This window comes from Amblyomma americanum, chromosome 8 (assembly GCF_052857255.1).
Source record: "Amblyomma americanum isolate KBUSLIRL-KWMA chromosome 8, ASM5285725v1, whole genome shotgun sequence".
Classification (NCBI taxonomy): domain Eukaryota; kingdom Metazoa; phylum Arthropoda; class Arachnida; order Ixodida; family Ixodidae; genus Amblyomma; species Amblyomma americanum.
Genome location: NC_135504.1, coordinates 1,213,117 through 1,237,592, shown reverse-complemented (window position 1 = coordinate 1,237,592; position 24,476 = coordinate 1,213,117). Strand labels below are relative to the sequence as shown.

Sequence of the window (24,476 nt, the reverse complement as noted above, 5' to 3'; positions counted from 1 at the left end):
TTGCATGAGCGGTTGCTAGCTTCTCCTGCATTTCCGCGGCACACGCTGGGCTTTGGTCTGCTTGTCAAAAAGCTATGGTACGGGCTGCAAGTCACTAATTGTTCACCCGTTAACGCGCGCAAATCGCAACGCATCTCCGCAAGTTTTAATTACGAGATACAAAATGCCTTTTGCTAAGGTCCGCTAGTACGGTCTAAGTTTTCCACTCTGGCATTGACAACTAGTCAGACGATTCCATTTCTTCTACGATGTCTCCGATTGCTTTTGCCTCAGCGCTGATTGGGTACATACAATATACGCTACCTAATAGCGTTAACAACGCCCATCCCTAGGCCTAGTTTCGGCTACCCCAGGTAGTGTGCTTTGCATATCGTTTCATCGAAGAAAAATCTAATCCGATGCACCCATTTCATTTTTATTAAACGTACGGTGAACGTCGCTGCAGGATATCGGCTAAAGTCGCGATCAATTCAAGCGCTGCCAGTTAGGCTTCCTGTATACACGTAATTCTCCGCGAAGGGTTTGCAAGTGGCATGCCACATTCAGGACTTTTGTGGAGCTGCAAAAAGGCGTTCCGCCATTCTTAACTCCCCGGTGGTCGCTCCGTCAATGCGGCGACAAAAAAACATATATAGGTCGCTCGCTCGGCACTCGACGCTTTAGCATTAAAGCCTCTGACATGCAAGAAGAATCGGCGACCGTATATACACATGATATTTCCAGTCGCAGTCAAACACCTCGAGCGATTCCACAAAATGGAAGATTTGATCACTAGCTGCTCCCTCTTTCGTTACTGTCGGGATGTCCCATTGCTGCGCGTTGCTTTCTGTCTTATTTAACGTTCAGGTTACATTGGCTATTGTGTAGATTTGTGTAAAATTCTTAGGTTTCTTTAACTATCTCAGCCATGTTTCTAATAGCATTGCCCTCTTGGTCTTTTAACGCATATGTGCGGTATTTACCTATGTCTACTTTCCTCTTCAGCGCTCTTAGGCTACCTTGTTTCTTTAGGGCATGCTCGATCCACTTCATATTAAACTTCCTTATGTCGACTACCATTTGGCGTTTCTTAATCAGATCTTTCGCCTCGTGAGATAGCTTGATGGTATCCTGTCGAACCATTGCCCTGCCTACTTCTACAGCGCACTCCATCATAATAGCTTTCGTATTATCGTTCATTGTTTGAACAATAAGATCACCTTCCTCAATGAAAGCCGGATATCTGTTCTGCAGCGATATCCATCAGAGTGCAAGGAGATTTATGAACAAGTTTGGGATATGCTCCACAAGTGTCTATTTGAGAAGTCATCGAGCCCTTGGGCGGCTCCAGTGATTATAGTGCGTAAGAAAATGGCATCTGGTGGTTTTGCTTCGATTATCACCTTCTCAATTTTATCGCCAGAAAAGACGTGTACTCGCTACAATGGTATAAATGACGCCATCGACTGCCTTTCTGCTGCGTCGTACTTTTCTTGTGTCGACCTCAGAACCGGCTACTGGACGATTACTGTGCACCATGAGGGTAAGGAAAAAACGGCCTTTGTCACTTTGGACTGTATTTTTGAATTCAATGTTACGTTCATCGGATTTTGCATTGTGTCTACTAACTTCGAACGCTTCATGGGTACGTTCTTGCATGGCTTATAATATGACATTCGTATGTGGAAGACGTCATCATTTTTGGGAAGGCCTTCGGTGAGCATAACGAACGCTTACCTGTTTCGTTGGACTGTTCGCAACGCGCGGCTCATGTCCGCAATTCGAAGAAGTGCATGTCTGGCGAGCTCCAGGCGTTTGTGCTAGGACGTCTCGTCGACGAACAGGGCGGCGTGTGGCCAGATGCTTGAAAAACTGCGGCTGCTGTGTCATCTAAACCACCTCAGAAGAGCACCGCGGTTTGCTGAGGCTATGCTCTTATTTCCGTCGTTTTATACGCCGCTGCTTCACTCGTACCACAGACAGGTTGACGCGCCTTCCACACAAACGCGTCCGTTGTGGCTTGACTCTCGAGTTCGACACCTCCTTTCGTCAGTGGTGTTGGCATTTGTGCTGTCCTCGTGCAACGCTGAGACGGGCATGTTACTCATACGCCAGCCGTTCCCAGCGGAACTACACCGTGATTGAACAAGAATGTCCAGCCGTGAGCTTCCCCGTCCGGCGGTTTGGCTCGTGCTGGTGCGTATGTGTAACGCCATTCTTTCGGGCTAACCTCAGCTTTTTATGTTATTTGCTGCGGCAGCCGCTAGATGGCACTACATGTAGAAAAATACGTTGTCACTAGTTATCTGCGCATTCTAATGTAAGTGAATGTGGAGAGATGGACGTCCGCCTCGAACAACGTGTAAACATATAATTATGTGTGAAGCTTGGCAAGACAGCCACACAGATGTATAAGCTCCTTCGTGACGCTTACGGCAGCGAGACATTATCGCGGGCGCGAGTTTTCGAGTGGCACAAAAGGTTCGCTTCGGGGAGAACGTCGGTGGAAGACGACGCAAGGCAGGGGCGCCCTTCAAGCTGACGGAATGAAAACAATGTGGCTCGGATAAGCGAAATCGTACAGCAAGATCGCACCATTACAGTCCGCATGGTATCAGATGCTCTCGACATTAGTAAGACAACATTCCACCAAATTTTGCGTGAGAACTTTAGGAAACAAAAGTTGAATGCCAGAACTGTGCCGCACCTCCTCACACAGGACCAGAAGGACACGCGAGCATCAGTGAGCGCTGATTTGCTCTCCGAGGCAGAGAAGGATGCTGCATTCGTCGACAGCATCATCGCTGAAGACGAAACATGGTCTTTTCAATACGATCCTCAAACAAAGAGGCAGAGCGCCGAATGGCGGTCCACAAGTTTTCCGGCGTCGAGCAAGGTGCGGCGACAGAAGACCAATACAAAGGCGATGCTGATAGTTTTTTTCGATGCCAGAGGTGTGATACACCACGAGTTCGTCCCACAAGGGCAGACGGTGAATCAGGAGTTTTATATTCGCGTGCTCCAACACATGCGTGATGCGCTGCGACGCCGTCGCCCTGACTTATGGGCATCTGGACAATGCAGTCTACTCCGCGATAACGCAAGGCCGCACACTGCTCTCATCGTGACAATTTCTTGCCAAGCGCAGCATTACTGTACTTCCCCATCCGCCCTACTCGCCTTACCTCTCCCCATGCGATTGTTTCTTGTTTCCTCGTGTGAAGAGACCCTAAAAGGTTGATGGATGAGGAGCGTGGAGACCATTCAAGACGTCACGACAAGGGAGCTGACAGCCCTACCAAAACAAGCGTTTTCCAACTGTTTCCAGGACGTCAAGAAGAGTTGGAAGCTGTGTATAGACTTCAAGGGAGACTGTTTCGAAGGGATGCTGCACAAATGATTTCATTGCTAAGCGCACGTTTTTAATGGACTCCGTCTCTGATTTTAACGGACAAAGGTTGTAAATCAGTTACTCAGGCGGAGCAATTGTCGACATGCTACTCTAATTCTAATCCCGCCTGTGCATTTGCACCATTGCTGGTGATGGCGGCATGAGTACTTGGTTCATGGGTGCTTTCCAGATTATAAAATCATGGTGTTTTCTAGATTATGAGTTCAACGCTATTCTGAGTGCAGCCCCTTATTAGCACAGGAAAACTTCAGTTTGTTTTTGCGCCCCTTGAAAAGCGTGTTTTTATTTTCTTATCTCTACAATGGGTTTAGTACTGCTTCCTCCTCAAGTGTTTTTTTTTTGTCTGACTTCCATTCCTGTTTTCTATATTTTCATTTCGCAATGGAAAAAAACGGTGCACAGAACTTTGATCTACGAAATCTATAAAGGATGCTGTAATGCGTCACCGGTGGTTCGAATTCCTGAGACCTTTATTTGTTTTCTGCTCAGTAGCACTGGTGTAAAACGTTTGAGAATGAATCGCACAAGTTTTTCACATTGTTCCGATGCATGTGTACTGCAGCTTCGGGATAGTGTTCGGCATGTTCCGTGTAGTCATTAGGTGGAGTATTTTACACTCATAACTCTTTTTGTATCTAACGTGGTGAAACCCGATTTTTAGTTTTGCGTGGAATTATAAAACCCGACGCAGCTTAGAAAGAGAAAGTGCTTTAAAGAAAGGGAGTGCAAGTTCTTATCTGGGCAGCCGTTTCTAAAGGTCCCAATGTCTACATAAAACCATACTTCCTTTTGTACCACGCACTTTTAATTTCTGGAGCTAATACACAACTACTTTTATTTTAAATGTAAAATTTTGTTGCAGTGGTCAGTGTTTCGCACATCACTGAATGATATGGATTTTCTTCAGACGGGAAAAAAACCAGCACATGTGATCGGACAGCAGGAGCAAAATGTGAGAAGCATGGTATGAGATGCGCCCTCCACAACGGGAAGCCATATTGCACAGGTAACGGAACACAAAAGTGAGATTACTAAGGTTGCTCGAACCGTCTTGAAATAACAAAAGGAAAAGTAGACTTGGAAAACCATTCACTCCAATTATTTTATGCCTGGATGTCTCCTTGTGTTATTGAAACCTGCCTTTTCTTTCTTCAGGAAAAAAAGATTAAACGCGTTGTGCCAGAGCAGTAAAAAAATTGTTGAAAATTCTCTGGAAGCCGTTTTGCGCAGGTCACACATTTATTTAATTAAAATACCTCTAAGAGTCCTCATGGCACGGGGTATTGCATGGAGAAGGGGGGTGGGGGGGGGGGTGGGGAGGGGGGGGGTTCAGGCAATCGTTCATAAACAGAAAGTAAACTACAAAGAAAGCACATTATAGGATATTGGAATAAAATAGTAGTAACAATTCATCATTGAAGCGAAAATTAAAAAGACAACAAATGAAGAAAAAGAGAAATGAACGGAGCAGCAGGCAGTGAAAAATTATTCCCTGCTGTACAACCTATACAACTTTATTGAAACCACAGCATTAAAATTAAATACAAGGCAAAAAGACCCAATGCATTGATATGAAACAATGAACGCAAAAAGTTAAGTGGTAGTAATGGCACACATTAGTTTCTGAAATTTATCTGGATCAGAGGCAGTCGCGACACGTGAAGGCAGAGCGTTCCAATCTGTTATAGTACGTGGTATGAATGAATGGGCGCCAGTAAATGTGTGACATGACACGCGCTTGACTTTAAAAGGGTGATTGCGGCGGCCAAAAATGGAAGAAAGCGAACAAAATAAGCTGTTATTAAGTGCTGAGTGATAATACAGTTTATGAAAAAGTGATAAACGTGCAACTTTACGGCAGAGACATAATTACTGAACACCTGCGCGTTGCTTCAAGGTCTTGATGCTGGTATGACTTGAATAATCATTGTAAATAAAACGAACCGCGCGAATCGGCAATGATTCAATGCTATTTAATAAATATTCTTGCTGAGGGTTCCAAGTAGCCGAAGCATAATCAATTTTGTGTGTAATTAGTGTGGTATAAGCACGTTTTCGAAGGTAGAAAGCCGCATGCTTCACGTTTTGTTTTAAAGGACCTAATCACCGGTTATCGGATGCAAGATAAGGCTAATATGGTGGCCCCAAGTTAGGTCTGAATGGAGGTGAAGACCGAGGTACTTGTACGTGGTTACCAACTCGACTCGAGTAGTATCAATGAATGCGCTGTTTGAACTCGAGACATTCGGTTAGTGCAAGACAAATTTTGTTTTCGAAAGGTGAAGTTGCATGAGCCAAGTAGAGCACCATGCTGTCACTGAGTCAGGTCACATTGAAGGGCTAAGCGATCATCGTTAGAATAATTTTACAATAAATTACGCAGTTGTCGGAGAAAAGTCTGATCTTTGAAGAAATATATTGAGGTAATTAGTCATTATTAATCATCAGGAAAAGTAAGGGGACAAGCACGCTTCCTTTTGGACGCCAGAACGTGCTTGGCTGGAAGACGAATTATGGTTATTAGCAGCGGTAAACTGAATCTTTGAAAAAATGAAATCTTTAATTCATGCTATAACAACAAGGTGAATATTAAACAATGTTAATTTGGCTAATAACCGATTGTGAGGCGCCCTGCCAAACGCTTTAGAAAAATCAAGAAATATGGAGTCGGCTTGCACACCAGCATCAACAGCTGAATGTAGGTCACTAATGAATCCAGCAAGTTGCGTTTCGCGTGAATAGCCTTTACGAAAGTTATGTTGGTACTTAGAGATGATGATGTGTTCTTTTAAATAGTTAATTACCTGCAAATGAATTACGCGTTCAAGGAGTTTGCAGTCTGTGCTGGTTAATAAAATGGGTCGGTAATTGAGTGGTGATGAACGGCCGCCCGACTTGAAAATGGGTACACCCTTAGCTGGGTGTTTTAGTTTCTGCGGATAGTCTTTCAGATACCATCAAATAATTTGTTTTGCTTCTCACATAAGGGCGAGCCAAGTGTGATGGGACAGCAGCAGGAAAATGGGAGAATTAAAGAGTGGAATGCGCTGAATTCAATGGGCAACAATTCCGCACAATTCATAAAACCCCGAAATATCATTGTTACGTGCCAGAAGTTTATAAGCGGGGCGTCGAACCGATGGATGGAGCTCGGCTGGACGACGCTACTTCAGCTGGGACGGCAGGCCCCGAACGTCGTTGGTATTCTCTCCAGCTGGCCGCCTAACTCCAGGGCTGGCACAGTTTCCCCCTGGAGAGTCGAAGCCTCCAGAGCGAGGCAGTCAGTCGTCCCCAAGGCATGTCTTCATACGGGCGACATGAGTGACTTCGCTACAGTGACCGAACGAAGACCAGTGGCGGCAATGCGTGCTATCCCTTAGTTGAGATCGCTGACGCGGTCAGTGTCAACGTAGGGCCCCGCGTAATGAGCCAACATCTTCCGCATTGAGCCGCGATTCCGAGTCCAGACTGAGTCACCTGGAGCCTCGATAACGTGTCGATGGCGGCTGTCATAGCGAACTTTGGAGCGTTCTTGCAACGCAAGAGCCTGCAAGCGTGCAAGGCGGCGAGCCTCCTCGGCTAGACAAAGGGTTCGTGATCAACGAAAAAGGGGATGGTGGTGTCGAGGGAATATCGAGGGGAACGCGCGTATAGAAGGAAGAATCGCCTATAGCCGGTCGACTCATGCGTCGCAGTACTGAAGGCGAACGTAATAAACAACAGAATGGTGTCCTACTTCTTGCGTCTTGGTGAAAAAACAGGGCACAAGCAGACACAGACAGAAAGAAGGGGACAAGCGCTTCTGTCTGTCTGTGTCTGCTTGTGCGCTGTTTTTTCACCAAGATGCAAAACCAACTAGCCCATTCAGCTGCTTTACTTCTTGCGGTCAGATGCGATGCAGTACGTGGAAATCGTGTTGGTATGTGTGCACTTCGTGCGCTCCGTCAAATCATTTGTCTGGGTTCGATGCCGGAAATGCGACGCACGTAAACGGAGCAGTTCTTCTACCACATCTGACGACACTGATTATCACTCGCGGTTGTCACAGGTTGGCAGAGGAGAGCAACAACACCGACACGCGGTGGCCGAAGTGCTTTCCTCTGGACGCCTTCAGGATTTTTTATATCCGTTTTTGTGTGCGGATCCCATACAGCGTCGGCGTATTCGAGCACTGGACGCACAAGTGATGTGTATGCTGTCAGTTTAGTTTTGCTCGTGCAATGCTTTAGGCGGTGCTTTAATAATCGAAGTTTTTTGGACGCTGCTGAGACAATGGACTGGATGTGTACGCTCCAGTTCAGGTTGGATGTCATGGTTACCCCAAGATATTTCACCTGAGTCACTGAGTTGATCGGAAGGCCATTGATTTTGTATGTGCATTGGAGCGGTTGTCTCTTTCGTGTTACTGTCATTTTTCCGCATTTTGAACTGTTTATACCCATTTGCCAAGTACAACACCAGCTGGAAACTGCTGTTAAGTATTCGGCTAGGAGTGTCTGGTCTTCGACTGATGTGATACTATGGTATATAACACAGTCGTCGGCGAAGAACAGACAGCCTATGTGTGAGTTGAAGGACAGGTCGTTCAAATAAATAAAGAAGAGAAGCGGCCCAAGGACTGAGCCCTGGGGAACTCCTGAAAGTACCGGCGCTTTTGTGGAGTGAGATTCAGATATCTGGACAAACTGATGCCGCTGTGTAAGGTAGGAATCTAACCATTGTACTACTTGCCGATTATTTAACCACCACCTTATTTTTAACAAAAGATTGCCATGCGATACCCGGTCAAACGCTTTTTTGAAGTCAATGAAAATTAAATCTACCTGTCTATTATTGTCTAGTGACATCATAATTTCATTTGTGATATGAATAAGCTGCGTCACTGTCGACAAGCCTTGCCGAATCCCGTGCTGGCTTTCAATAAAAAAACCGCTTCCCTCTAGGAATGAACTGATGTGCTTGAAAATAAAATGTTCTAACACCTTACTGGACGTACATAACAAAGAAATTGGCCTGTAATTCTTCACGCAAAGCTTGTCTCCTGATTTGTGAATGGGTATCACCTTTGCTGTTTTCCAATCGTTTGGAATTTCTCCTGTCCTGAGACTTTCAGTAAAAATAATGAAAAGGTATTTAGCGCACCACTCAGCATATCTGTACAGAAAAGCGTTAGGAATATCGTCTGGTCCAGAGGATTTTTTTGTGTTCAACTGCAATAGAGCCGAAACAATACCCTCCTCGTTAATAATTAGGTCTGGCAGATTGAAATGGCTAGTTCGAGATTCGGAGACTGAGTTGCTGTTACTCAGGAATACTGAAGAAAAGTGCTCATTGAAGGCAGTCGCTAAGCAGAGGGAGTCGGTAACAACTGTGCTGTTAAGGAGAAGTTTGTTAACCGGGTCTTTTTTCTGTGACAGATGCCTCCAGAACGTTTGGGGGTCAGTTTTTAGAAAATTGTGCATCTTGACATTAAAAAAGTGGTACCGTGAAGATTTTATTTTTGAACGCAGTTCAGCCCGAAGAGCCGGCAAAGCACCACCAACTTTATTGCTTGACCTTGATAAGCGCTTCACGCGACGTTTTAACTATGATCGCGCGTGTTATCCAGGGACCCGCCATTTTCAGCTTCTTATGTTTAAGCGGCACGTACTTGTTGATACATTGATGAACCGTACTTTTGAATTCTAACCACAAGTCGTTCACACTTGTACGCCCATCAGTGTATTTTTTAGCAAAGGATTCATACGTCAGTTCAAGCTGATCTAGAACGCTTTCATCCTGAGCATTGTTAAAGTCGCGAAACGCTTTTCCTTCCTGATGAACAATTACTGGTCGCATCAATTCGCTTTTAAAGAGCACCGCTTCATAATCTGATATTCCGGGAAAGACATCTGTCGAAAAGCCCAATTGACTAACAGGGTCTGATATAAATACCAGGTCAAGAAGAGAACTCGTATTTGCTGTAATGCGCGTAGGTTTCTGAACAACCTGGTTTAAGATGTAATTAAAAGCTATGCTGAGCAAAGCATCCGAGTTAGCACACAAAGTTTGAGCGCACAGAGAATCCCAGTTGATGTTTGGCAAGTTAAAATCGCCGCATACGATAACATGGCTATAGCGCTTTGTATGTTCATTTAAAAAGTCCTGCAAGTTGTCCAGTACAGAAGTATCAGCATTCGGTGGTCGATAAATAACACCTATTAAAAGACTAAGCTGAAAAAGACGGAGAACAACCCAGACCATTTCAGTGTTGGTGTGATGCGGTATCAGCGTATAGTCGACGCCTTTCTTTATCAGAATAGCGACACCGCCCCCTCTTGAAGTGCGGTCGCGACGAACGATTTCGTATTGCTCGGATGTGATAACTGCATCATTCGGAATTGCATCATGAAGCCATGTTTCTGTTAGAACCGCGGCGTCAGGATTGTGTGGGAAGAGGAGGCTTTCAAGTTCGTCGAATTTATTTACTATGCTTCTAGTATTAATATTAAGCATTGAAAAGGAATTCAAAGATGGCTGTGCTCTTAGTGCTCCTGAGCTCTGTGTGTTACTCTGTGCGGACACGGGTTTGGAAACAGACCATCACTTTGAAGCGCAGGGAACTCTTTCATTGCAGGCGTCGTCCCATCGATACAGTTTTCCATTTATTTTAATTTTGTCAAACTTGAGCATGACCTTCTCTTCTTTCAACCTTTGCTCTTTCGCACTTTCCCAAAGCTTCTTTCGTATTGATTGAACGCGAGGGGAGAAGTCCTCGGATATACTATAGCCTGTGTTTTTCAGATTTTTACAGCTTTTGAGAATTCTCTCCTTGACCCTCCCGTCAACTAGCTTAAAGATAACCGGTCTGCATTTGTCCTCAGCCGACTTTCCTATTCTGTGGATACGTTCAATAGCCACATCGGAAATTTTCAACCGGTTCAGAAGAACATCCTTGCAGACCGTGTTCTGAAGGTCTTTGGGCATTTCGTCCTCGGATTCCTTAACGTCAAACACAATTAGGTTGTTCCTCCTGCTTCTATTTTTTAGGTCGTCTACTTTCATAAGTAGACTGTCGACAGTTTTTTTCCAGTGATTCTACTTTAGAGGGGTAGTCAGTAACCGTTGCGGAAATATCGTCTAGCTTCTTTTCGATAGCAGACAGTCTGGTGTTAGTAGAGCTTGTATTTTGTTTCAGCTGTTTAAGATCTTCCGTTATTGTTTGCAGCATTTCCTGTGTAGAAGGACCTGGGTTTGGTTCTACGTCACCACACATAGCAAGCACGTCAACAAAACAATGATACATTGCTGTAAAGAGCGTAACTAACGACCGTGGGCACGGCAAAAGCAGTAGGCACACATTGTCACTGCGGTAAGAGTTGCGCAGTCCTATCACTTTGGTCTTCGCGATGCATTCCGATGAAGAAATCACGCCGGAAACACGATGGTCGGTCCAATTTCCAGGGCTGTCGTAGTACGCCCCCTGTGATGTGGGTTCCACGTTCACGAAAAACACGGCCTGGACAAAAACAGGAACGGATTTGTTAACCGCATGGTTCCAACGCCTCCGCCGTGCCCACTGGTCGCGAACCGGGCAGAAGCTTCTCTTTTATGCGCTGTGACTGGTGACGTAGTCGATGGTGGCGTGCGATGCGCAGGCAGTAGTGGCGTCCAGTTGCGCAGTCCTATCACTTTGGTCTTCGCGATGCATTCCGATGAAGAAATCACGCCGGAAACACGATGGTCGGTCCAATTTCCAGGGCTGTCGTAGTACGCCCCCTGTGATGTGGGTTCCACGTTCACGAAAAACACGGCCTGGACAAAAACAGGAACGGATTTGTTAACCGCATGGTTCCAACGCCTCCGCCGTGCCCACTGGTCGCGAACCGGGCAGAAGCTTCTCTTTTATGCGCTGTGACTGGTGACGTAGTCGATGGTGGCGTGCGATGCGCAGGCAGTAGTGGTGTCCAGTTGCGCAGTCCTATCACTTTGGTCTTCGCGATGCATTCCGATGAAGAAATCACGCCGGAAACACGATGGTCGGTCCAATTTCCAGGGCTGTCGTAGTACGCCCCCTGTGATGTGGGTTCCACGTTCACGAAAAACACGGCCTGGACAAAAAACAGGAACGGATTTGTTAACCGCATGGTTCCAACGCCTCCGCCGTGCCCACTGGTCGCGAACCGGGCAGAAGCTTCTCTTTTATGCGCTGTGACTGGTGACGTAGTCGATGGTGGCGTGCGATGCGCAGGCAGTAGTGGTGTCCAGTTGCGCAGTCCTATCACTTTGGTCTTCGCGATGCATTCCGATGAAGAAATCACGCCGGAAACACGATGGTCGGTCCAATTTCCAGGGCTGTCGTAGTACGCCCCCTGTGATGTGGGTTCCACGTTCACGAAAAACACGGCCTGGACAAAAAACAGGAACGGATTTGTTAACCGCATGGTTCCAACGCCTCCGCCGTGCCCACTGGTCGCGAACCGGGCAGAAGCTTCTCTTTTATGCGCTGTGACTGGTGACGTAGTCGATGGTGGCGTGCGATGCGCAGGCAGTAGTGGTGTCCAGTTGCGCAGTCCTATCACTTTGGTCTTCGCGATGCATTCCGATGAAGAAATCACGCCGGAAACACGATGGTCGGTCCAATTTCCAGGGCTGTCGTAGTACGCCCCCTGTGATGTGGGTTCCACGTTCACGAAAAACACGGCCTGGACAAAAACAGGAACGGATTTGTTAACCGCATGGTTCCAACGCCTCCGCCGTGCCCACTGGTCGCGAACCGGGCAGAAGCTTCTCTTTTATGCGCTGTGACTGGTGACGTAGTCGATGGTGGCGTGCGATGCGCAGGCAGTAGTGGTGTCCAGTTGCGCAGTCCTATCACTTTGGTCTTCGCGATGCATTCCGATGAAGAAATCACGCCGGAAACTCGATGGTCGGTCCAATTTCCAGGGCTGTCGTAGTACGCCCCCTGTGATGTGGGTTCCACGTTCACGAAAAACACGGCCTGGACAAAAAACAGGAACGGATTTGTTAACCGCATGGTTCCAACGCCTCCGCCGTGCCCACTGGTCGCGAACCGGGCAGAAGCTTCTCTTTTATGCGCTGTGACTGGTGACGTAGTCGATGGTGGCGTGCGATGCGCAGGCAGTAGTGGTGTCCAGTTGGGCAGTCCTATCACTTTGGTCTTCGCGATGCATTCCGATGAAGAAATCACGCCGGAAACACGATGGTCGGTCAAATTTCCAGGGCTGTCGTAGTACGCCCCCTGTGATGTGGGTTCCACGTTCACGAAAAACACGGCCTGGACAAAAAACAGGAACGGATTTGTTAACCGCATGGTTCCAACGCCTCCGCCGTGCCCACTGGTCGCGAACCGGGCAGAAGCTTCTCTTTTATGCGCTGTGACTGGTGACGTAGTCGATGGTGGCGTGCGATGCGCAGGCAGTAGTGGTGTCCAGTTGCGCAGTCCTATCACTTTGGTCTTCGCGATGCATTCCGATGAAGAAATCACGCCGGAAACACGATGGTCGGTCCAATTTCCAGGGCTGTCGTAGTACGCCCCCTGTGATGTGGGTTCCACGTTCACGAAAAACACGGCCTGGACAAAAAACAGGAACGGATTTGTTAACCGCATGGTTCCAACGCCTCCGCCGTGCCCACTGGTCGCGAACCGGGCAGAAGCTTCTCTTTTATGCGCTGTGACTGGTGACGTAGTCGATGGTGGCGTGCGATGCGCAGGCAGTAGTGGTGTCCAGTTGCGCAGTCCTATCACTTTGGTCTTCGCGATGCATTCCGATGAAGAAATCACGCCGGAAACACGATGGTCGGTCCAATTTCCAGGGCTGTCGTAGTACGCCCCCTGTGATGTGGGTTCCACGTTCACGAAAAACACGGCCTGGACAAAAACAGGAACGGATTTGTTAACCGCATGGTTCCAACGCCTCCGCCGTGCCCACTGGTCGCGAACCGGGCAGAAGCTTCTCTTTTATGCGCTGTGACTGGTGACGTAGTCGATGGTGGCGTGCGATGCGCAGGCAGTAGTGGTGTCCAGTTGGGCAGTCCTATCACTTTGGTCTTCGCGATGCATTCCGATGAAGAAATCACGCCGGAAACACGATGGTCGGTCCAATTTCCAGGGCTGTCGTAGTACGCCCCCTGTCATGTGGGTTCCACGTTCACGAAAAACACGGCCTGGACAAAAAACAGGAACGGATTTGTTAACCGCATGGTTCCAACGCCTCCGCCGTGCCCACTGGTCGCGAACCGGGCAGAAGCTTCTCTTTTATGCGCTGTGACTGGTGACGTAGTCGATGGTGGCGTGCGATGCGCAGGCAGTAGTGGTGTCCAGTTGGGCAGTCCTATCACTTTGGTCTTCGCGATGCATTCCGATGAAGAAATCACGCCGGAAACACGATGGTCGGTCCAATTTCCAGGGCTGTCGTAGTACGCCCCCTGTGATGTGGGTTCCACGTTCACGAAAAACACGGCCTGGACAAAAAACAGGAACGGATTTGTTAACCGCATGGTTCCAACGCCTCCGCCGTGCCCACTGGTCGCGAACCGGGCAGAAGCTTCTCTTTTATGCGCTGTGACTGGTGACGTAGTCGATGGTGGCGTGCGATGCGCAGGCAGTAGTGGTGTCCAGTTGCGCAGTCCTATCACTTTGGTCTTCGCGATGCATTCCGATGAAGAAATCACGCCGGAAACACGATAGTCGGTCCAATTTCCAGGGCTGTCGTAGTACGCCCCCTGTGATGTGGGTTCCACGTTCACGAAAAACACGGCCTGGACAAAAAACAGGAACGGATTTGTTAACCGCATGGTTCCAACGCCTCCGCCGTGCCCACTGGTCGCGAACCGGGCAGAAGCTTCTCTTTTATGCGCTGTGACTGGTGACGTAGTCGATGGTGGCGTGCGATGCGCAGGCAGTAGTGGTGTCCAGTTGCGCAGTCCTATCACTTTGGTCTTCGCGATGCATTCCGATGAAGAAATCACGCCGGAAACACGATGGTCGGTCCAATTTCCAGGGCTGTCGTAGTACGCCCCCTGTGATGTGGGTTCCACGTTCACGAAAAACACGGCCTGGACAAAAAACAGGAACGGATTTGTTAACCGCATGGTTCCAACGCCTCCGCCGTGCCCACTGGTCGCGAACCGGGCAGAAGCTTCTCTTTTATGCGCTGTGACTGGTGACGTAGTCGATGGTGGCGTGCGATGCGCAGGCAGTAGTGGTGTCCAGTTGCGCAGTCCTATCACTTTGGTCTTCGCGATGCATTCCGATGAAGAAATCACGCCGGAAACACGATGGTCGGTCCAATTTCCAGGGCTGTCGTAGTACGCCCCCTGTGATGTGGGTTCCACGTTCACGAAAAACACGGCCTGGACAAAAAACAGGAACGGATTTGTTAACCGCATGGTTCCAACGCCTCCGCCGTGCCCACTGGTCGCGAACCGGGCAGAAGCTTCTCTTTTATGCGCTGTGACTGGTGACGTAGTCGATGGTGGCGTGCGATGCGCAGGCAGTAGTGGTGTCCAGTTGGGCAGTCCTATCACTTTGGTCTTCGCGATGCATTCCGATGAAGAAATCACGCCGGAAACACGATGGTCGGTCCAATTTCCAGGGCTGTCGCAGTACGCCCCCTGTGATGTGGGTTCCACGTTCACGAAAAACACGGCCTGGACAAAAAACAGGAACGGATTTGTTAACCGCATGGTTCCAACGCCTCCGCCGAGTGAAATTAAATGCAATACTAGCGAACGTCCTTCGATCCTTGGCATACAACATGGACGTTTCACCTGAGGGCAATTTCTTTCCGTTTTTACAACTGTGCTATTTTGGCGCCCTCTTTCATCATGTAGTTATTCGTGCTCACTTTTGAGAAAATGAATCTTACGTTCCTTTAATTCCTGTTCGTTCTTTTCGACATCATCCCTCTTTTACGGTACTTCGCTGCTACACTCATTATGGCCCCTTCACTCGCAGTTATTATATACCCGAAATTCGTAATTCTGTGCCTGATTATATCTTTTTGGCTTCTTCGCTGTCACACTCAAAGTATTTCCTAAAAACTATGTCGGTAACTTAAACTGTTTCTGTGTTCTTGTTTATTTATGTACTTATTTATCAAAGAACGCACAGCGCGAAGGCATTACAGTGAGGGAGGGGGGTGCAGTAAGAAATACATAAAATTACACAAATTATGGCACCTCTGCTCTTAGGCAGAGTACTTGTGGTATTAAGGTTATGCTTGTTTGCTTGTTTTGTCAGGCCTGTTTTGCAATACCTTTGTCATTCACCGCTCGTGTGTGTGTGTACGTGTTTCTCCGTCGTCGTCGTCGTCGTTGTTGTTGTCGTCGTCGTCGTCGTCGTCGTCGTCGTCGTCGTCGTCGTCGTCGTCGTCGTCGTTGTTGTTGTTGTTGTTGTTGTTGTTGTTGTTGTTGTTGTTGTTGTTGTTGTTGTTGTTGTCGTCGTCGTCGTCGTCGTCGTCGTCGTCGTCGTCGTCGTCGTCGTCGTTGTTGTTGTTGTTGTTGTTGTTGTTGTTGTTGTTGTTGTTGGTGTTGTTGTTACGACGAAATGGTGCCCGCGTGGCTGCGGGACTGCTTTCGGCGAGCGCGTGCTTTGGGTTGGTGCTGCTGGAACCGCTGTCTGTGAACGCCGTTCTGCGCTTTGTGCTGTGCTGCGCTTTGGGCCCGAAAAACCGATTGCAGTGTTATTATTATCATCATCATCATTATTACGGCGCTCAGCTGCTGTGTGCGAGCACCAGTGCCAGCCACAGCAGCATCATCGCGATGTCATTGGGCATTAAAGATCCCCAGGTGGTCGAAACTATTCCGGAGCCCTCCACTGCGGCACCTCTTTTCTCTCTTCTCCTTTCGCTCTGTTCTTCATCCCTTAAGAAGTGCTTTGGTTAGGGCTAGTTGGTTCATGCCTAAGGATGATCTGAAGACGGCGAAAAAAAAGAGACAAAGCGGGAACAAAAAGCGTTGTGTTCCTTCCTTGTCTCTTTTGCGCTGTCTTCGGCATCAAATTCATCCCTTCGCTCAAAGACTGGCTTGGGTGTCCACAGAGAAGTGAGACAGAGACTGCGTTTTTTGCCTTAACCCTGCCGCGGTGGCTCAGTGGTTAGGGCGCTCGACTACTGATCCGGAGTTCCCGGGTCCGAACCCGACCGCGGCGGCTGCGTTTTTATGGAGGAAAAACGCTAAGGCGCCCGTGTGCTGTGCGATGTCAGTGCACGTTAAAGATCCCCAGGTGGTCGAAATTATTCCGGAGCCCTCCACTACGGACCTATTTGTTCCTCTCTTCTTTCACTCCCTCCTTTATCCCTTCCCTTACGGCGCGGTTCAGGTGTCCAACGCTATATGAGACAGATACTGCGCCATTTCCTTTCCACCAAAAACCAATTATTATTGTCTGCCTTAAAAAGAATATTTCAGAACTAAAAAGCTGAATATGGTTTAATGTTTTGCCACAAAAAAAAAGAACTAAAACTGGAGTTCTATTAGTGCAACAAAGCCATTCAGGGCAATTTTCTCTCAGCACCTTGTTCTGGCTCTTTGTTGAAATATTGTTAAAAATATTCAAGATTACTCTTGCACGACGCACATGTAAATTGGTGCAGCGAATAAATAACTTCTGTGTATTTAAACAGCACAGACAAGTGAGAGGACCACGGCACGGAATGCACTTTCTGCTACTAGGCCATTTTGCAATTAAGCACTGAATTTATATCCCTGAAGGAACTGAAACTTTTTTCTCGCAAATAATCGAGAAAATAATAATAACAGCATCTGTGTTGGGTAGGTGCTTCATTTACTGAAATGTTTGCTCCAAGAATACCTTCCGGGGTATGAATGCTGATATGTGCTTTTTTGTTCACAGGAAAAAATAGAACCTTCTGCAGTCCTGAAGAGAAGGCCAAGTGCCAGAAATACGGGAAGGAGTGCACACTAATATCCCAAAAACCGTTTTGCAAAGGTGCCACAATACTTTCACCTAATATTGCTTCCCATTGGCAACGCCTTTTTGAACGGATGCATTCGGCCAACGCTTCAGCATCACTTGCGACCTTAGAACAGCGCATTCCATGTGCTAATAATATAAACACATGAAATATAGACAAATGGTCCTGATCTCGCGTTTTAGTTATTTTGACTAATATCAATTGCTGACCCTGTAATCTTTCTATTGAACTCCATAAATATTATTTCACTTACGGCTTGAGGCTTAGGCAGTTGCGTTCATTACTTATGAATCCATGATCTGTGATAGTCTCTTGCTTTCAAACTTAATTGTTTTGTTTTGAGAGAACAATTGCGTATTTAATTTCAGAGTGAAGTTTTTGGTTAGCTTTCTTACTAAAATGAAGTGTTTTTCTCTTCTATACCACATGTACGCAATCATAAGGGATCAGTGAACTCATGTGTATTGCTTTTATGCATGGTGGGTGAACGTCTCCTACAGTTTTGTAGCCTCCAGTATTGGCGTGTATTGTGCCTCGTGGGCCTCGTCAAGCTTTTAGCATTTAGCACAGGCGGCCTTTGCAGTTTTCGGAAGAATAAAACCTGTAGGTATGCATGTGTGGATGTATGTTTGCTACGTAGGCCAGTGTTCCCACGCGTCAGCCGAATGTGCCATGACTCAAGTGAGAGGCTTCTGCGCGTGCGCGGCTCAGTGTCCACAGCAATGGTTCCCTCGAGGTCACATGCCTAACACTTGTCTGTCGCTCGCAGCGCACTGTGGAACGATCCAACGCTGCGCGAGCGAACAGCGCTGAGCATCGACGAGGTATGCCTCCTCCTCGATTTTTGTCTCTCTTTTCAAGGCCATATTTTCAAGCAGATCCCCATAGCTGCTATGGGGCGTCCATCTCAGTCACAATGGCTAATTTAGCTATGAAGGACACCGAAAGACGGGCGTTTCGCACCTTCCGCCCTCATACAAAGTTGCTCCTTCCTTTTCCTTAAGCAGACGATTCCTTCTGTGCGGTAAAACTTCTCAAAAAGAAAACCCCCAGCCTCATTTAAATTTCACGGTACGAGCCATGCAGTTTACCGTCGAGCGGGGACAGCAGGGCAGCCTTCCATTTATCGACGTTCTTTCATGAGGAATGAAAAAGGCTTACGGCTCTCTGTCTGTAGAAAGCCCAACCAGTCCCCATAAAGCATCTGCTGTCAGAACATTGTCGAAGAGAGCGGACACTATCAGTTCCCCTCGAGAAGAAAAAAAAAACGAAAAGAGCCCGGTTCTATCTGAACAACAAAAAAACTGACACCACACCTCTTTCATTCAGCGTATCATCCAAAATAAGAAAATACTCAACAAAACAAAAAATAAGCCCACTTCTGGCCCAAGCAAATATGCCACCGGCAAAAATGAGTTCGCATTACTTAGAAAAACATTGACTGTGGTTTAGCTCTGGTTAAACCTGGAGTGACGCGATATGTACAGCTGGCCGAGTGGAACTTCCTCAGTTGAAATGCAAAGTCAGTCTTTCGCCGCTCCGTTTCGCTGAACGTTCCTTCATCTCCGTCGCACTTGTCACGGCGCATGCGCACAGCTGTGGTAGCTCGGTTTCGCCAGCGCACCGCGCCGCCGGCAGCAGCAGCTGCTCCGCACCACCTGGCTGGTCACGTGACCAACCCGGTGACGAAACACGTCATCAGTCACGGCGCCGCACCACAGGCAGCTGCTCCGCATCACGTGACCAACCACGTGACAGCGTGGCGGCGAATCCATAGGGTGGCAGCGCCGCCACGCTGAAGGCTCGAAATGCTACCGTAATCAAGGTGTATTGTTGGGCGAGTTGGTGAGGCCTTCTGTAGGAAAACAGCGCAAAATAACACAGGACAAGAAAGACAGACAGACGCTGGATTAAGCAACAGATATCGGAAGTGCATATGAAATCCCAGCGACGTCGTCACTGGCAGTCATCAATGTGGTGGCAGTATTCCTGAATACATACACCAAAATCTTGAACAACCGTTCGTCATACTACATTCTGAGTGGTGTCTTAACATTTCTCTTTGCATTTATGTTTTAGTCAAGTTGGCGGCAAGCTTGCGACCATGGTTCGGACCAATGACGTATGCACCTTCAGTTGCATGCTTTAAGGCGCGCTTGAGGTGTCCACCGAGGTGTCGAGATCTGAGAGCTACTGCGTCCTTACCTGCCAGAAGCCACCTGAACGCCAATCAGGAAAGATGCCGCCTAACACTCTCCTGTGTCTCCAGCAACCAAGCGTGCGCGCGCTAATAAACGACAGCGGCACAAGCAGCAACACCGCGCTAAAGGCTTTCGACTCACCTCACTTTAGGTCAACAAAGTGCCCCCCCCCCTTATTTTTTTTTTCGCTGACATTGTTACCGGGAAATCTTGCGGTACTCGAATATTCCCGCAGTATATGAATTCTATTGAGCGGGTAGGGATGCTATCAAAACCAACATTTAGGGATATATATATATACATATATTAATTTGATCAAAAGCACGTCACCAATAGTGGGCAAATCATATTGCACCACCAGATTTCAGTCTGAGAAACCCCAAAATGTCGAAGTTGTCCCTTCTTCCCATTCCAAAGGAGCCGTCAAAATTCAGGAAGTACCCCACACCAGAAAATGAATTAAGGTGGATTAGGGAGAAATAGAGGGCCACATTAGTTTATTCGCATATGATAATAAAATGGAAGGAACTCGAACGTTCTGGAAGGCGGTGACTCGTGTTTTGTCATAAATAGACGACTTAACCGGCTGTAGCATGAGTTTCTGCACGCAATTCGCTAGAACAACACTAAAGAACACTAGAGACTCATTGCAGGCACCCTAGAAGGCAGCCTAACAAAGCCTCTAAATGTTCCATTTTGCTTTTGGTGTCTCGAATTCTGGACTCATTTTTTTGCTTCGCAGATGTTGCTGTTGTTCATTACCAATTTTATACCCCCCAGATGTGCCGCCAGGCAAATGTGATCCTCAAGATGCAAATCGTTGTGAAAAAGACGGGAAAAAGTGCGTGTTATCGTCGGGGCGACCAACATGCGTTGGTGAGTACAAGTTTATTGTATCCTTTAGGGCATGCCAACAAACAGTCTATGCCAATTCCATGGCATGAAACTCTAGCGCGAGTGGCACATTTAGCATTATCTTATAAATCTCCCCTAACGCATGTTTATGACTACGAACCTTTAGCGAGCCATATACTGCTATCCAAAGACGCAGTGAAATGCATGAAAGGTTCAAAAGATTGCGTGCTATCTTCCAAAGACAAGCCAATCTGCAGAGGTTTTTCACATCATCTCTGATTTATTCTGTAGATGGGAACCCGTTAATAGCTGCACTTGGGCGAAAGGCTGGTCATTCGCAAATTGTGTAATACAGTGCATCTTGTATTGCTTGCTCTCGTTAATTTCCAATTTTATTCCCCCCGATGTGCCGCGAGGCAAATGTGATCCTCAAGATGCCAGTCGTTGCGAAAAAGACGGAAAAGAGTGCGTACTTTCATCGGGGAGACCAACGTGCAGTGGTGAATACTATTTCGTTAAGCTTCGGAAATGATCTTGGGGAATAAGCACGCGAGTTTATCTCTGTTTACTTCTCAGGACTGATATGGCTTTAAAGTGCCGGTTGGCTTTTGGCTTAACTGTGCCTAAGCATGGATATAGAAGCGAAAGCTTTAATTATGCTGTAGTGAAGCTTGGTTAACCACAGTTGCAAGAGTATGTTGACGGAAAGTGAGAGACAGTCGTTGAGCTGTGGCATCGCTCTCTATTGCTACGCAGTCGGTGAAGTAGTTGGCTGCTGTCTCCACTTTTGTTACGCAGAGGAGACTCCGTTCGGAGGAGCAGATCTATCGTAGTCCCCCACTGGGTTGACGCAGGCTCCTCGATGTTCTGCCCCATGGCGTCCGGCGCCGCTGTGCGCCAGCTTTCCTCTCTGACGCTATAGCTTCGCGCGCTTGGCATGCCGGACCCTCTTCCGTGAAGCAGCTCGCCAGGCGATATCCGCGGGGTGGTCAGGCACCGCTTTCCGACGACGGCTCAAAGAGCCTCCCGCGCAACGCTCAGAGAAGACCCGGCCTCGCTCCCATGCATGGACACGCTCGCACTGACTAGGCCAGCAGCGCGGCTCGCGGCGAGTCGCGCAGTCAGGCGGCGACCCAGCTGCGGAGAGCGCATGCGCCAAGCCGGCAGCGGCGGCGGCGCAGCTGCGGTCTAATGAAGGTCAAACTGCTGCCCAGGCCTGTGAAGCTTTCACTTTAAAATCACTAGTGGTCCGTAAAATTCGTAATATATTGGATCTCTATTCCATTTCGTTCTTCACGTGCTTACACTCTTAATCGCTGCCAAAGGTCAAACCGGGCTCGTCACATGCACATTTAGTACATGGTAAAAAAATGAGCAAAAAGAACACGAAGCACGGAAAGAGCGACGCACACAACCGCTTGTCTGCGTCCTTTTTTCTGTCCTTCGTGTTGCTTTTTTTATCGATCGGTTGATCGATTGATAGATTGACTGATCGATTGATCGATCGATCATGATTGATTGATCGATCGATTGATCAGTCGATGATTGATTGATTGATCGATTGAATAACTAATTGATTGACTGATCGATCGGTCGATAGATTGATTGATTGATTGATTGATTGATTGATTGATTGATTGATTGATTGATTGATTGATTGATTGATTGATTGATTGATTGATTGATCGATCGATCGATCGAATTCCCCTTCCCTTATGGCGCGATCCGGGTGTCCAGCGAGAAATGTGAGACAGGCGTCATTTCCTTTCCTTAAAAGGAATTGTTCATTTCATTTTCCTTCCCTTACGGCCCGGTTCGGGTGTCCACCGAGATATGTGAGACAGGCGTCGTTTCCTTAAATTGTCCAACGGGCCACGCATAGCGCCGAACGGGCGATGGCGTTCCGTGTACCCCTCGGCAACGCTGCGACACGCTGTCTCGTCTCACTCGTAAACACGAAGCTTAAGCGTCATCCGTTTTTTATTCATACTATACGCGTACTCATTTTCATGCTATGTGTTTCATAGGCCTCTATGGAGAGTACTTCCCGGTTTTCGCAAATAAGCGACGAAAAACATGTGATCCAAGAGATGCAGCGAAATCGGAGAAAGAGAGGAAAGCTTGCGTACTTTGCTGCAGGAATGCAACGGAGCAAGAAAACAGGGACGAGAACACGTTGAAATCTTTGATCTGCTCCAGGCAGAGTGGAAGTTGGTAAGGATGATTTGAAGGACGAGCTTAGCGCGAAAGAAACAATGGGATCGGCCCGTGTCCCTCTCACGTCCTTGTTTTTCTTGCGCAAAGCCCCCTCCAAATCAGCTCTTAGTTTTTCTCGGTCCTCCTTTGTTTGGGCGGCTGCACAAGGTAAGTGGATGTCTTCGCTCTCATTTCAACTGTATTATATTCTTCTCCACACCACCTGGGCTAGAATATTTATACCATTTTGAAAACAAGACAAGTGTGTCAGTAGCTTCCAGCTTCAAATCTGCTTACTTGTTCGGTCTTATACTTCGTCGCATAAAGTGCTAAAGAAATATGACCGATGTCCGCCATATGCGCGAACGATGGGAAAGAATGCGGCGTATCTGCAGGCGTCGCACAGCAGGTAGGTAAGAGCACGTATGGCGAGTTAAAATTGTTCCTACAAATGTTAGTATATTGAGCCTTGGTGCCTCTGCTACGTTATTACTGCCACGCGGAGAATCATTGATACAGCCGTGCTCAAACTTCTTCCCCATCAATTGTTTACACTTTTCACAGAGAAGTCCCAAATATTGTGCGATCCGGAACACAAGGCAAAGTGCGAAGAGAAAGGAAAACGCTGCACGCTTCTTTCTAGCGGCAGACCACTTTGCATGGGTGAGTAAATTCCATCGAATACGTTTTCTTCAATTTTCGGAGCAATGCCGACCGGTAGTCCCAAAGCGAGATGTTTAGTTTTGAAAGGATATTACGCCCATTTCAGGTCTAGCCATAGCAGCTGTTCTTTTTTTTTCAGACAAGTTACCAGACAACTGCTACGCACACGAAGCTGAAAAGTGTGAAAAGGAAGGGAAGCAGTGTGTTCTTTCTGATGGCAATCCAAAGTGTGTGGGTGAGTTGTCTAATGACGAATTTTCTTGAAATATTTATAAAATATCAGGTTTTACCTAAAAAAGAAAAGATTTCCGCCAGCATTATCGCTGAGATACACTGTTACACGACAGAAGGTAACGAAGTGCGCAATGACCTTGCGGCGATTGTCCCGCCGTCGCCGTCTGTTATGTCGACGCCCCCTTCGCGTGCTTTGCAGCCTCGCTTTCGCCGCAGCGACTGTCCGATGGGTGTTCTTGATCAAACTACGCCTCGTTTTCAATAGACCAGCCCTCACTACTATATAGTACGTCACGAGGAACGCCTACCACGGAGGGTGGAAAGGTGACTACTAAACCACCAGTAAAGTTACGATGGTTCTCTTTGGCGCCTGGAGTGCTCCTTCGGAGTGTGGTAGAAGCGATGCGACTGGTAAAGATGTTTCCAACGCATGATAGCTTTAGGCAGCTCTTGTCGCAAAAAATCTGGCGTCGCTCTCGGTGTCGTCAGTGTTGTCAGCCTGAGCGAAAAATCCGCAAAAAATCCACAGAGAAGCAACTGAGGAGGCGTGTGGGTCCTCTAGGTCATGAAACGTTGTGGAGTCATCAAAACCTGCCTTCCGTGGCAATTAAAATAGTGCCTGGTCGCGACAGGTCGCTCGGGAAGAGCAACCTTTGTCGCGCAAGCCCGCAGCACTTGCCATCGCAGGGCATCCCTCAACCGCTGCAACGCTGCACCAGGAGTGGTACGATTACTCCCAGGGATCTCAGAATGTCAAACAGAGAGTGACCAGTTCTGCAGTGCAGAGAGTGACCAACCCATTAACCTATCGCGCCGTACCTCTGTGGCGGAGTCCTCTCCAATTTTTATTTCCACTAGAGCGCACTCTTCGCCCACGAGCAACCACGGAGTGCCTGTCGTCATGTTTTCGGTGACGGCATCATCAGAACGTCTCCAGTTTCAATCATAGCAGCAGTAAAAAATATTTCAAGTGGAAATGAAAACTCAGCAATG

At 47.6% G+C, this 24,476-nt stretch overlaps 1 protein-coding gene across 7 annotated transcripts in view; it reads left to right on the top strand.

The window, feature by feature from the left end:
• Nucleotides 1-24,476, top strand: part of LOC144100779 (uncharacterized) — a 320,982-nt gene that overhangs the window by 21,545 nt on the left and 274,961 nt on the right. For 5 of the 7 annotated variants that reach the window (XM_077633622.1, XM_077633623.1, XM_077633625.1 and 2 more), the window contains exons 12-16: nt 4,299-4,397; nt 17,253-17,348; nt 20,316-20,411; nt 23,151-23,249; nt 23,389-23,484. In XM_077633622.1, the coding sequence (XP_077489748.1) occupies nt 4,299-4,397; nt 17,253-17,348; nt 20,316-20,411; nt 23,151-23,249; nt 23,389-23,484 (486 nt within the window). Of the gene's footprint in view, nt 1-4,298; nt 4,398-17,252; nt 17,349-20,315; nt 20,412-20,799; nt 20,891-23,150; nt 23,250-23,388; nt 23,485-24,476 lie in introns of those variants that run through there. The other 2 variants (XM_077633626.1, XM_077633627.1) reach the window with 2 other exon arrangements.